Source organism: Opisthocomus hoazin, chromosome 23 (genome assembly GCF_030867145.1).
Source record: "Opisthocomus hoazin isolate bOpiHoa1 chromosome 23, bOpiHoa1.hap1, whole genome shotgun sequence".
Taxonomy (NCBI): Eukaryota; Metazoa; Chordata; class Aves; order Opisthocomiformes; family Opisthocomidae; genus Opisthocomus; species Opisthocomus hoazin.
Genome location: NC_134436.1, coordinates 3,231,673 through 3,246,405, shown reverse-complemented (window position 1 = coordinate 3,246,405; position 14,733 = coordinate 3,231,673). Strand labels below are relative to the sequence as shown.

General features: G+C 50.8%; 1 protein-coding gene across 2 annotated transcripts in view; it reads right to left on the bottom strand.

The window, feature by feature from the left end:
* Nucleotides 1-308: 308 nt before the first annotated feature.
* PFDN1 (prefoldin subunit 1) overlaps nt 309-14,733 on the bottom strand; it is a 32,457-nt gene continuing 18,032 nt past the window's right edge. For both annotated transcript variants that reach the window (XM_075442111.1, XM_075442113.1), the window contains one exon: nt 309-529. In XM_075442111.1, the coding sequence (XP_075298226.1) occupies nt 446-529 (84 nt within the window). In that variant the 3' untranslated portion in view covers nt 309-445. The remainder of the gene's footprint in view (nt 530-14,733) is intronic.

Below are 14,733 nucleotides of genomic sequence, written 5' to 3'. Positions count from 1 at the left end.
AGGCCGGGCTGGTGCACTGCGAGCACAAAGCACAGGGTGGCACTGGGCCTCCACGAGCTCGCTGCCGCACAGGGGTTCTGCCAGCCCCACGTGTACAGGGAGGGAACCAGGGCCTGTCACCACCAAGACCGAATAAATGACTACCCACCGTGGACGTGGAGGTGCCTGTGATGGCCAGTCCCGCACTGTCTGGCCGTGCTTTAAAGTGAAGCAGGATTCCCCGAAGGGTCCTCACCCCAACTCCCACCCCCGCCTCCTTTCTCCATCAAATCCCCGCAGGGAGAGCAGCCACCGTGAGACGCTGAGGCTCAGGCTTCGCAGCAAAGTTTTATTGAAACTGCCACAGAACGGAGCTCGTGCAGCCGGGTGGCAGTGAGCAGCAGCAGGCAGAGCTGCCCAAAACCACCCAGAGGTGTCGTAGGAGGCCTTGGGGGGGACCGCGCAGCTACTGCGCCCTTCGGGCCATCAGCATTTCCCGGATATTATCTTCTGCTTCCTTCACGCTCCGCTCCAGGTACGACTTCTTCTGCTGCAAGGCAGAAAACCCAGAGGAGAGTTAAGGTCCGACTTGACACTGACAGCAGGTGCCCGGGTGCTGGGGCAAGAGCGGCCCGGGGCGGAACAACAAGCAGCCTGCTGAGGGCACGCACCACCCTACGGGTTTCCCGAAGCGAGAACAGCGGCTATTCATTTCCAGAGGTATTCTGGAAGTCTTAATGTTTAGCCTGTGCACTGTTTACACAGACTTTGAATTTTGTCCCCTCTGAAACCTTCTCCTCGGAGGTGCTAAGGTTATTGCAACAGCAGCGCTGCAAAAAGTGGGATACGTTAACTGTAGCAGGGAAGGAAAAAGAAATCAGATCCTGTAACACCTGGCTGGAGCCCAGAGAAGAATCAACATGCTGAAGCCTCCTTTCAGAGACAACAGCAAAATCCTTTCGCACTTTGGTAAAAAAGGCTGTTATTCCCAACTAGGCCAGTTTTCTAAATCCAGACCCTCCTTTCTATCAGAAATTCCCTGGCATCATCACCAAATACGTGTGTTTCCTTAATCATCTCTAATTAGGCTAGGCTTGGCAGGGAAGCAGCCCAAAGCTGTGCATCCCAAGATAGGAATTCATGCAGCGTTTTTTCCTGCTGGTCTGGGTGCTCCTAGGTGACTGGAAAAATCGGCACTTGGCTCTTTTGACTATTTTCTCTGGTTTCCAAACAACAGGCACAACAGTCCCCGGCGGACACCAGGCCGGAGAGGGCGTTGCTGTGTCAGGGCGGGCAGCCCTCCGTGCTGGACGCAGACCTTCAGCGGCCGCAGGGACAGCACCGCTCCCAGCACCCGTCCTTATGGGCTGAGGGGACCCTCGGGGAGGCCCCGCAGAGCTGGGCGTGTGGAGGACCATGGGGAGAGCCCTCAGGGGCACACACAGGGCTCCACAGGTGGTACCTGCTACATGCTGGCATGGGGCTCGCTGTCCTCACAAGGTCCTCTTCTCAGCAAAGCCTGCTGGGGACCTCTACAGCACGATGCTCCCACCACCCTGCCGTGTTCCAGCTACACATTGAGCACCTTCCCATGGGCCTGGGGAGCTTGACAGAGATCAGCCTCCGGGCCAAGCTAGATACCAATACGAAATTACAGCAGTCCAGGCCTCAGCCTAGCACATCGTGCTGTAGGCTCCACTAATGGCCGCCCCAGCCGCAGGCAGAGGAGCCCAGTATGGCACAAATGGCTGCCAAAGCTCACCAAAACCAAGGACAGCTAGAGGGGGACAATCGAAGTCCTCAGCACCGCTCAGCCATGCAACGGGGCTGGAGGAAAGCACAAAAAGCTGCTCCAGGGTGCTCCCCCAGCTGCCAGCTGGCCAAAGCAGAGCAGCACCCATGGGCACAGGCTGCAGCAAAAACTCACGTTGGCCTCTAACCAAGCAGCACTGTCCTGCTATGGGGCGCAGGCCAGGGGGAGCTTGCTTGTAAACCAGAATACACTGCCACTGCCAGCCAGCAACAGGCAAGACCTGCAAAGTTGATGCTCTTCAGACAGCCTTCCCCTGACGCCTACAAGCCGATGGGGAGCTGGGACCCATAATGCTGAAGGAAAAATCATTAGCAGATGGGACAGTCCTGCTGCCATCACTCCGCACCCATCCCCTCGCAGCAGACCTGCGGTGACACTTCTGTACAGTCCGCTGAAATGCCTATGCCATGAGGACATCTCTTCCAGCCTCCTTTCTAAATACTGAAAGGCCTTTCTTTAAACAGTCAAGGTTGTCAGCAACAGCTAGGGCTGTGGGTATGGCAAAGGGCTCCTTGTCCCTCTCACACTGTCCCCAGGCACGTGGGATCCCTCTCGCGTACAAGAGCTGCTTTTCAGGAAGCTGCTGGGAAAGGAGGCACAGCGCGGGTTCCTGCTGCCAACGACTCGCTGACGCACGAGCAGGACTTCTGCCACGCCATTCTCACGCTGCCTGGACGGACGTCGAGGGATTTCACATCAAGGGAACTGAATTCAAAGGCTGTGAGGGGAGACATGTCCCGGAAAACCTGCGTGGGGGTCCAAGCTCCACCTCACTCCACTGACTGGGGAGAGCGGCATCAGCAGAGCTGACTTCTATTCATTCGTTTACTACTGAAGCATTTTTTTAAATGAAATTAAATTAGTCTCTGAAATAGTGCTGGCTTTCTGCCCTCTCCCTTCCCCCGCATGCCCACCAGACAGCAAGAGACACTTCTAGAGAGCAGCTCCCCACGGGCAGGCTGGCCCCGGCAGCAACCTTGGGAGAGCCAGGCTGCCCTGCTGCCGCACAGGGAAGCCTCCACGTGCAGCCAGGAGCTGGCAGACTGCGAACGACGGCTCTGTTCTCCTAACACCTTTCAAACATCCCCTGCTAGGAAGCCATGCTGGCAACCACGCGGGCCCCGCTTCCCTGAGGACGAGGCACCCCGAGCACTGCAGCGGCCTGACGCAGTGCAGGAGCGCTCACGGCTGTCCTGGCCCACGCAGACCCGTGCTGCCCACTCCTGCGCAGCCGCGTGCTCTGCCCTCCCCGGGGAGCAGGGGTGCTGGAGCTACACAGCAAGGGACAGGGTCTAACACCATTTCTTTACTTAAGCATCACCTGCGGTCCCAGGCAGGTGAGGATTCAGGGAATTTCTATTCCCCTCAGTCCCGCTCCTCGGCCGTGCAGTTTCTGGGGCAAGAGGATCAGGGCTGGTCCTCCTGATGCTTTTACTTCTTCCTCCCAAAAGTAGTCTCCAAGGAGACTCATCCCTGGGCTCCAGGAGCATTTCTTGAGCACCAAGGGAAACCCTGCACCTGAAGCTGGCAGGATGCAAACTTCCTGAGCCTTCCTGCAGGCCGGCAGCAGGCAGCACTGGAGACAGCACACCAGCTGGCTCCTGCTCCAACAGCCCAAATCAAGTGGGAATGAGAAGCAGACAATCACCGCATTTTCCGAGACACGTGGCAGAAGTGAGGTGTTCCTTCCTGAGGAGCAGTGGCCTGGTTTCTGCTTTGGTAATCACAGAAGCTTGCGTGCAAACCCCTCCTCATGGTGATTACCGGGGTCTAGACAGGAAACCCCATCTCTCCGCGGTGTGCTTCCCAGGGAGCAGCGCTGTGAGCAAGCCGGCTGACACATACACTGCCTCGTCACACCGGCTCCCCGGAGCCCAGAGAGGGTCTGACGGCGCAGTTCTTCAGTCACCCTGGAGGCTGTTCCGGTCCAGCCAGATCTGCCAGGCTGGCGGTATCTGCTCCCCGTGGGAGGAAGAGCACCCCAGCCTCCCAAGCCCCACCTCCAAGCTTCCCTGAACTCACATGCTTTCATTTGCACTTGATGTTGACTTCCAGCCCTAGTTAACCCTATGTCCTCTGACCCCACATTCTGGGCCAGCCCACAGCTGCTAGGTTTTAGCTCATCACCCAATTAGCTGCATATATTTTTCCTGTGAAGGTGTGCTCACTGCTCCACATGTTAATTCGCTGTTGCCTGTGCCAAGGCAAGTGCAGTTAACAGCAAATATCCAGTGCAATGCCTGAACTGTACTGCTGGTTTTGGTCCCTCATGAAATCAAAGGCTGCTGCTCTCTGCAGCCTGATACTACTTCTACACCAGTAAATCCAGTGCTCACCAGTCAGGAGCCCAACAGGACATGGCAGCAGACTGGCCCTGCACAGCAAGCCACTGACTTTCTAGGCTGCACACCTATGAGCTGCGGATTCAGAGCTCCTACCCACTCCCCACACCAGCAGTGCCATAAATTGCCCCCATCCACCACCTCCTGTGGGCCTCTGTCCAGACAAGGTGGTTACCCAAAACAGCAAGAGAAACCACTGCCTGAGTCATGGAGTCTCAGGGTAGGACTGCGAAAGGAGACGTGCTTTGGGAAGATGACGGGGTGAAAGTGACACAAGCCACTCGGCTCCCAGAGAAGCCCAGACTCACTGCTTACAAACAGGGCCACGCTCTGCAGCGAGGCTGGGCAGTGCCACGAGGTGCTGGCGCTTCCCCAGCAATTATGCCAAGAGTGTGGCAAGGCAGCGAAGGAGGAAACACCGCCAGCACAGCAGGAAGAGGCTGGTTTGTCAGCCAACAGTTCTGCCTGCAGCGAGGGGCTGGTTTCTCCTCTTGGTTTGCAATTGCAACATCCACTTGCTAGAGATTTATTTACCACACTGCAAAGTACACTTCTCGAGTGTTAGTGACACTTACACAGAGGCACAGCTTCTGAACACTGGCTCAGTCAGGGCACTGAGCACACCCCCCGCCAGCCTCCGCCACCCAGCAGCTTCCAGAGGTTTCAGAAACGCAGCTTTGTTTCCACGGCCCGCACACAGTCAGTCCCACGCAGGGAGGAATGACCTGAGGTTGCACGTCTTGTCAGTACATGAGAAGCCTCTCCACCACAGAAGCGAGGAAGGTGAGCCAGAGGCTGCCTTGCAGGTGGCTGAAGGCACATGGAAAGGCAGCAGGATTCCCAGGCAGGCAGCACGCTTCGCGCATGTGCTGAAATCAAGCCAGTGGCCCTGCTCCAGCACAGGCCAAGCTCTTGCACTCTCACTTGTTCCCACCACAGGCCACCCATCAGTTCTCATCCAACCCCTTATTTGTGATGACAGCCCCTTGATCCCCCTCCTGCCCTGCTCCGTCCCCACCCAGGAATGGCACTGCCACCTGCACTAGGACATGAGACCAACACATGGCTCCTGCGACAGGCTAGCGAGGTCTGGGCCACAGGCAGAACAGCTGACGGTGCAAAACTCTAAGAAATGCCCCCAAAAAGCCAGCGCAGTCAATTCCTCACAGTCTGCAGTTTCGTAAATCCTTTAAGCTAATTCTGCTGCCAACAATAGTCACCTTCCCTAGGCAGGAAGAGCTGCAGCACTTGGGAGCAAGACAAACCACAGCCCTGATGATCTGTCTGAAAATTAGCCCAAAATGAAGTGTTCTCACCTAAATCTGCTTTCTGACAGTAGGTTTGCCATGCTAATGGCTGCCTGGCACTGAGATGGAGGACGAAAAGAGATTACCTCTTTGGGCAGCAGAGCCAACCCCACCAGCTGGACCTCCTGGCACCTACCAGGGGCTCTGATGCTCTCCTGTACCTGACCACAGATGGTGCCACCAAGCCTGGCCCCTGCTCTGCCCTACAAATGCTCAGGATCATTCTCCCCTCCCAAGCCTTCCTAAACCAGGTATGTGGGGCGAGGGGCTAACCTGTGTGGGGCTTCAGTACAGCTACGTAGCATAAAAGCGCTGTCTCCCACATGATGAGGGATGCAGCCAAAAATAGGACTGGCTGCTCAGGCAGCCCCATCCAACACGCGATGTGCATCAATTCCCAGGAACCCTTTCCAGGAGGCAGGGCAGCTGCGCAGCTGACAAAGCAGCCCTGCAGAAGCAGCACGGCCTGGCAGGGAGGGCACCGCCAACCCCAGCCCTGCTGCACGGAGGCCTGGGCAGCTGCCCCACACGGTATCCCGTCACCCCAGCAAGGACGGCGGGCTGCGATGCCTGTTGCCAACCTGCTCTGCCCTCAGGCAGCACTGAGTGGCTGGGCTGCAGGCCATGGCTCTGGGCAGCTGCTGCTAACCCTGCTTACCTCTTCACCTGTATATGAAGCACCAGCTCTTGGAAGCGCCAGCTTGATCGGCCCCAGCCGGAGGCTTCGTACAGCAGCACCCACAAGCCATCCCTCACTGCACATGCTTCTTACCGAGGCACGCTGGAGCAGCGAGCCTGTGCCCTGGCGGTTATGGCAAAAGCAACGCCGTAAATACCCACCTCTGCCATTACGCTTTACCACGGCGCTCCCTTGCGCTTCATCCCCTGTCATGGGCAACGCTTGCTTCCTGACCAGCTCTGCACTATTTGCTGTTGGCAGCAGCTGTGGAAATACTAGATTTAATGCAAATACAATTGCAGACCACACCCCAAAGAAGAAAAGGAATTGTGGTTAACAGAGATGGCCCATGGCCTTTTGACACAGTGGGAAGTCACCTCCTGCTCGAGCCTCCCATCTCTGTTCCCATTGCATCATGCTGCTTACAAGGCTGGTGCCTCGCTGGAGAAGCATGACGACGCACCCGGACCTCACATTCCTGGCAGATTAAAGAGCCAGCATCCACAGATTCCACAGCAAGAAAAAACTTTAATCAGCTCCTCTCAGATGGGCTTTCAACGATCAAAGCAATGTATTTCCCCCAGCACTGTGATTCAGATGCCTCTGCCTTCAGAGAGAGCTGGTCAGCCACTGGCCAGAACCGCATGTCTGTGGAAACTTGTCTAGAGCTGGTCATTCAGCCAGTGTTTCACAGTGTGGATGCTCAGCTCCGAAAGCCAAAAAGGCAATTCTGCTCTCAGCAGGAAGCCAATGCACAGCAGCCACAGTTTATTCACGCCGCCTTACGCCTTGTGCTCACAGGTGAATTTCCTGTTTGAAGTAGCGGTTTCTCATTCAACATCTACTCCTTTTGCTCTTCAAATTCCCCTTCTGTCTCTTCACCTCAGCAAGAGAAAAACAGCTTCAAGCCCTGACCTGCAAACACAAATATGCTTAAACCCAAACGAAATGTTTCCACAGAAATTTAATGATCTGGTATTGAATCGTGCTTTCTCACTTCAGCTTTTTTTTTTTTTTCCCAACTGTTTTCCTACAGACTTTTACACCCAACTTGTGAGGACAAAAGGAGCTGGCAGGTTCCTTCCCAGAGAACACCACCCTCCCCATGGCTTGCAGCACACTTGGCTACCAGCCACCAGATGCTAGCATCCCACCCTCGTGCTTAGAAGGCTTTTGTCGAGGAACACTGCAGAGTCTTCAGGCATGATGCAGTACCTCAAACAGGAGCCCTGATACAACTCATCTTGTGACACCGTCTCAATAAGCCTGCTAGCTAAGAGTTTCTGTATCTCCCGGAGTTAACTCAGGTCATTTTTGATATCCCTTGGGGGCTCTGTCTATGCACTCTTTCGGAAAGTGATCAGCAGATCCTGAGACAGCGCTGAGAGCACATGCTTCTCTGGGGAAGGATCTTCCCCGACAGGAAAGCCGTGCTGCCCACATGCTGGGGGCCAGACAGTGGCAGCAGCATGAGCTGCCCTCGCTCTTGAGGCCACTGCTGCAGTTAGGGTGGCTGGAATTGCCCAAACCCCCCTTGCCAGAGAACAGCACACTGAGCCATCACTACACATGCCGCAGGCGAGGCTAACATTTTGGTCAGCCTGAGATCATGGAAGGTGATGTGCCTAGGACATGCACTCTGTAACAGGATTTCACTTGGAACCCATAAATGGGAAGTAGGTGGACCTGCTGAACAGCACCCGGCTGCTTCTGTTTCAGGAGAAACTGAAATAGTGGGCACCAGCTATGAGGCAGGGTGGGTCTGCAGGCAGTCCTACGCCCTGATGGGTCCACCCAGCACTGGTCCTCACCCAGTGAAACACTGTGGCACATGTACACATTGGGAATTACCACACTACAGCAACCACCAAATATTTAGATACAGTTCAAGACTTTCCACAGAGAGTTATTCCTCTCAGGAAGCTGCCCAGAGTTTGCTCAAGAGTGAGTGAACTGCAGTAGGAAGGGAGCCCAGCTGGCTTCTGATGACAGCTGCTGACAGAAGCACAATGATGCCATTTACCTAAGAGGAGAAGTGCTGATTCATATCCCTGGGTTCTCCCTTAGCCATTATTTCCTGAAGGTAACGGGGAGCCTCGGTCACTTCAAAACCATCTGGATTAGAGCGAAGAAGAGAAGACATCAAGCATATGAGTGCACCTTCCATATCAGGGGATCTTTAGAAGCATCTGCCTAAAGAACTGCTGGTGCAAATCCACCTTCATCATGTATTGATCCTACCTACACAGCACAACCAGCAGGACTTCCCCCGTCATTACCGTAGCACCTTGAAACCCTGAGGAACATACTCTGAAAAAGCCGATTCGGAAAAGCGCCCACTGCTTTCCACACTTGGTACCAAGGGAGGCCACTTTCAAATGAAGAAGGGGTCATGTAACAGGCAGGAAAACCTGCCCACAGAGCAGCCTTTCCGTCCCCAAGCCCCAGCCCCGCTGGGAGCACACTGCATGTACCTGTCAACTCAGCCACAGGACAGTATTTTCAACAGAGGTAGAGACAGTTGCTCTCTGTGACTGGAAATGACAGATTATTCCAGTAAATTCCTGCTCCCTAGCCTGATGTTGACTACTACAAAAGCAAGCCAACTGGGAACCTTTCAGTAGGTGGCAGCAGAAATGTATTATCAACCCAGAGGATTCCTTTAGGGACACCTCTTGGCAAAATTACCTATTTAGAGCCGTTTTCAGAGGCACATTGCTTGAGGTCAGATACTGCACCCTAAGCAGACTTACAATAGCAGAGTCAGGTCAAACACAGGGGAAACTCGCCCAGATTCTGAAAATCCCCATGAATTGCTTTGGCGGAAGTGTCCCTCACCAAACTGCCTCTTGCAAAACATGGTAAGTTCCCTAACTTGGTGCTTTGGTTTCTACAGTCCTGCATAGGCAACACAGCTCATCAGGACACCTCCTAGCAATATGACCTTTGCAAAACCATACCACACCTATCACCTCTTGCGGTCCCGGCCAAACAAGGCCATTTTAGAAGAAAAATTATTTCCATAAATTTCAAACACTCAACAAATCAGCAACAAAAAGATGACATAAACTCACAGCTAACCAGCATCCCCCCTTAATTCAGACACCCTAAAACTCAACTGCCTTGCAGGCAGAAAGCAGCCACATCCCCGCTGGGAACACATTTCCAGAGAGAGGAGAGGAGTGACCCGGGCAGCAGGGCCAGCAGGAAGTCCTGACACCTCCCTGCATACCTGGCGAGCAAGGTGCGGCTTTATAAAGCTGACTCAGGGCTGGGTCAGGTCTCCTACACGCAGGAGCATGCTTTGCAAATAATCATTTCCTGTTCTCCCCAGGCGAGATGGAGTAGATGGGGGCAGGATAGAGGTTTATCGAGCACAGATAATCCCCCTCCCCAAAGCTGCTGGGCATAAAGGACAGCAAGGAGTGACTGCATAGGCCTAGTGACTAAGGCAAGGACAGTGGCACTGGTTTTGTGACTAACTATTACTCATGCAAGGAGGAATTTGGAGAGGGACCCGCATCCAACTCAGCTCACTGCTTTGGATACTTCTGCAGCCATAAGCACAAAGGAGAGCTTTGACAATGAATCAGACCCTGGTTTAAAATGACAAAGACAGACTTATCTACCAACTTTGTGTTAAAATGATTTCAGTGTAATCGTGAAAGCAGCTTAATGCTAATCAGAGGAAACAAGCAACGTTTTCAGACTCAGATGACTAAATGTAGGCTCCTGGATGGACAAAACCATTTAGATGCAGCAGAAGTGGTGTTTTATTAATGCATAATGTATTTCACTTTCCCCTGAATTACAAAGGAATGCAAGCATACTGACAAAGTTTGCCTGAAAAATTTTTTCCATTCGATTTATTTATTTAAATCAGAGCAAACTCCCCCAAAAAATCCTAAAACGAGTTCTGAGATACATTTATCATGAAAGCATCTCTATAAAGAGCTTCTAAAGGATTTAAAAGGAAGCTATCGATACCCATGTTAATTATTCTCCTGCTTTTAAAATCTACAATTATCCACCTAAAAATACAAGGTAGAAACAGTGAAAATAAGAGTCATCAAATTCCAGTTCTCCCTTCATGAAGCCTTTGCCCTCTCAGCTAGATTGTGTGCTTACTTTGCAGTCTGCAGTGCAGGGAAGACTGACAAAGAATTACTAATTAAGCAGCTGCTTGTAAAAAACCTGTGAGTTTGAAAACTTGTTGGGCTGAATGAATGCTCCAAATGAAAGATCCAGCCTTGCAAATGCAGACCCATACAAGTGATGTTACAAATACATGTCAAGCCACTAAAGTCGGCATCACCCACAACCACTAATCATAAAAATACGGCAAGATGTTAGTTTTTATAAGCCATCCCAGGCCTAAACTAGTGGAAGACCCTTTCAGAGACTAGGAATTGCCTCGAGTGTGATGATTTCTTCTTTCTGTGCCTCTAAGATTACAACGTCATGTTTTGCAATCACTGACTTGTGCACTCTTTAACACAGGACAAGCTTTGAGCGCAATTTTCAAAGCAACATATATTCTTGTGTGATCTTTGTCCAACAAATCTATTGTAGGAATCAGAACCAGTATTTAAAAAAAATACACCTCCTTTCCTGTGATAACTGAAGAGCATTTGCTCTCTTTTAAAACTGCAAGGTGCTAGCTGCACACAATCAACTTGCATTTATATGGCATGACAGATGATGCAATTTGGATAAAAGAGAAACAGCATAAAACACTGAGTTGGGCTGTAAAAATACAATCCTTTTGCTATCCTCACTCATTGTTTGACAAATGGCAGTAAGACCACAAGGCTTTAAAAATAAAGAAGTAAGTTAAGATAGTGATTTATCACAGCCTTGAGAGCAAGGAATAAGGCCTGTTATTCATGTTACCATCAGCAGAGTCATTTTAGGGGACAGAAGAATTAGAGCAGCATTAGCTATGCCCCATCTCCTCACGTATTTACCTTAAATTCGTATAGCCCCAGTCCACTGTCAGATGGCTTTTTCATAAAGAACGATTTTGTCCTGATAGTATTAGCTCTGTTTCCATTACACTCTCAACCTTCTCACCGTTTGATTATTTTAAAGCCTATTTTTCTCATTGCTCAGACTTTTATTTCAAAAATCAGGACTGAGAATGCAGATTCTACACCCTGTAAGACAGCCAGACCCGGGGGGGTGGGGGTGGGAAGTGCTGGCTACTCCCTTCTTCAAAACAAGCATCTCTGTGGAGGGGAGATCGGTGCTCACAGCTCTGCCCATGGAGGCTGTGCTCTGCTCTCCTATGGGAGTGCCTGTGGATGCTCCCCAGCTGACAGCGAGCTTAAGCAGGCAGCTGGACCAGCCATGTCCTCAAAAAGCAAGCTCAGCCTCCAGCTTTGCAGCCTGAAAAACAGGAGCAAGACCTCAGTGAAGGCACAGACTCAGGCCTGGATGACAGAAGCCAACAGAGTCAAGATGAAACACATTTACCAGGAATGTCACCAAGTCCCAATGTCTGTGCCCTGAAGGATCTGCCCAGACACCTGCAGTTGCCTCAGACACCCAAAGACGAAGGTGATCACCTGGCCTGGTCCTCACAGCAGGCCTGATGAGGCTCTGCAGCTCACTTCCACACCAATCTCCGTAATTTGTGGAGCTCCCACAGCTTCCTCCTGAAATGTCTACAACAGCCTAAATGTTAATCCTACATGTTCACTTCCATACTCCACCTGTTCCCGCACTAAGTGTCCAGCCTCCCTCTACAGCAAGCAGAGCAAGACGATCACCTCTAGGAATGAGTGACCCTCTGGAGGCATTTATTGTCTTTCTCTTGACTGCAGAGAACATCTGGGCTCCTGATTCATAGATGGCCAGGTAGAATTAGTGAAACTCCAAAGTGTGAATCAGGGGTAAGAGGAGAAGGAGATATCACCACTAAATTCCCAAATGTCAGATACTGTAAAGTTGGGGGGGAGAAGATGAAACAAATAGCAAAAAAACCCAACAAACACCAATACAACCCCAAAACACACCACCTTCCAGGATAAGCTTATTAAGAAAATAAAAATCAATCTATGCCCCAAATCTGCAAATGAACCACGTCAGAGGAGTTTTGTACATGTTTGCACACCGTGATCATAGCCCAGCACCGAGATTGCACAGACGGTTCTGGCTTGGCTCCTGTACGAACAACAGTGACAGAAGCATGCCAGCCTTCCTTAGAGCAGACCAGGCCATGAAGCCAACAAGGTTGAAACCAGGCCAGGGACTGATCTCGTTTATGTGCACACTCAGAAACAAGGGGCAGGTTCTGTGACAACTTGTGTTTAAAATCATGTCTTCAGTACGTGCATGTATGCCAGCAATGGAATGAGAGAACAGCGCACTCATCCAAAGTGAAATCTGCTCCAGGCTAAAGCATAGAGGTCTATTCTTGAGGCTTCTCCTCTCCAAAGCAAACAGGAGCATTCCTTATTTTCCCCCTGTCTATTTAAAAAGCCCACCGCACATTCCTGGGCACTGGCCTATGCTGAGCCAACCATGGGATGAGAGCTTCTACGCTGTAAATCCCAGGAAGAAATTGGTCTAACTTGGGAACAGCCTAACAATTGCTACCTTCTGATGGTTGCTTAGTGGTCTGCCAAGTGCACCACAAATCTCAAGATACTTGTTTGCACATCATTAAAGCCACCCTCAGAACTGGCCTCCATGCTGACAGTTTCAGTGTAAAAACCAAAGGCCTGTCTAGAGAGCTGCTGCAGGAGCACATCAGAGGTGTGCGGCCATGCTGAGCAAGCCCACCCGAGCCATACTCGCTCAGAGAACACGAACTTTCAGGCTCCAGCACATCTCCCCAGCCACACCTTACCTGCCTAAATCTTTGTTCCCACAGGGTATGAAAATACTGCTGTGGCAACCATCAGAGACGCCCTGGTCGACTCATGGAGAAGGGGGCACCACCATTACGCCTCAGGGCTGCAGCAAAGCCATTTTAAAGCTCCTAAGGAAAGGAGATTAGAGAAATGGAAGCTGCAGCATGAGCAAGTTCACATCCAGGCAGCACCAGGGAAGAAGTCCATTGTTACCTCTGATGTCTGGTCGCCATAAGGCATTGCAATGCAGTCACTTTTTAACTTTACCAGGAAAAAGCCCTGCAACACCATCTAAGCCTTTAAATCTGGAGCGCAGCAGTATCTGAGAGCACAGTGTTCATTTCTCCATCACGAATGAGAGCAAAGTAGTCTTCTGTGTGGGATAGGGCAGTTCAACATGGCATTTTAGGGATCACATGAAGAATTTCTGAATTAGAAATCAAGCACTTCGGTATAACTTTCCCAATTGTATTTTCTACTCCAGGCAGAGAGAAAAAAAAAACCAACCAACCCTGTTATCTCCACAGCAGTAAACTTTCAGTCTCCCAAACACATGTGAAAGAACTGCCTGGGAAACAAGCACACAACAATGTTGTGGTCAGAGTTTAAAACCAAAATCCAACTCAACCAGAAAGCTGCAGGTTGCTTTTGCCCTTTCCATGAAGGAGCTAAATTCAGTGGCACACAGTAGACAGAGCTGCCCAGCAGAGCCTCCCCCTTATTTGTTATTTTTAGCAATTTAGTCTGACAACGCCTGACAACTAAACACGCTGAATATAGCAGGAGAGAAGGGGACTATCAGATATTACCAGAGAAAACATACAGTGATAATCACTTTCTCCACCCCTAACGAAGAATCAATTTTCCATGTCTTTATAACATCATAGAGTTTGTTCTTTTTAAAATGCCACATTTAAAAACAGAATCCATCTAGCCCTACAATGGAAACGGATAACATTTCCTGAAACAAAGCATTGTTCCACCCCTCACATATCATGTTTCCTTAAAAACAAGGGAAGAAAAACATTACTTGGTTTTTCTTCTAATACTGCACAAACATTGCTGAGCTAAAAAGAGTCTGTGCTCATCCCTTTAGAATGCTTTCAAAATAGATTTAACACATACCCCTCGTACTGTGAAACACAACAAGAATTTGATAGTATCAGGACTGGAAAAATCCAATCGCTACTGCTAAGCAGGACGCTTCCCATGCCAGTATGCGAGCGAGCCTATGTCATCAATCTCTGCAAGATTCAAGCAGGTTTTTGTAAGCCTCACTGGCACAGCCTTTAAGCAGGCTTGTGTATTTTTCCAGCAAGCCTGAGTAGTCTTTTTGGATTCCAAAGGATTACATACGAGTTGTGAAGTTAAGAATGCTACACACGTACATATATACATTCATGTTCATACCTTAGCTGTAGCAAGAAGGGTAAAGCTACCTTGTCTTTTTTGCAGAATAACTGACAGGCTATGCATTTGCCCCCTCGTACACATCCATACTCCTTTGGTGTTTTCAGAACACAGCTCCTCTCACTAAGTACATCCAATGCATATTCCAGCCAAGTCTTATTTTCACAGCCCTGTACAAAGACAGGTCTGGCTCTCCTTGCTGCTTTGCCATGCAACGAGCAGCAGGAAGGACAAAACTAGCAGTATCACATCTGTTTTCTGATGCTGCCTTGAAAAAGGTAATGCATTGCTTCAGCAGGGGAGGAATCCAAGAGAGGGGAGTGAGGGAAAGGGAATAACTGCAATC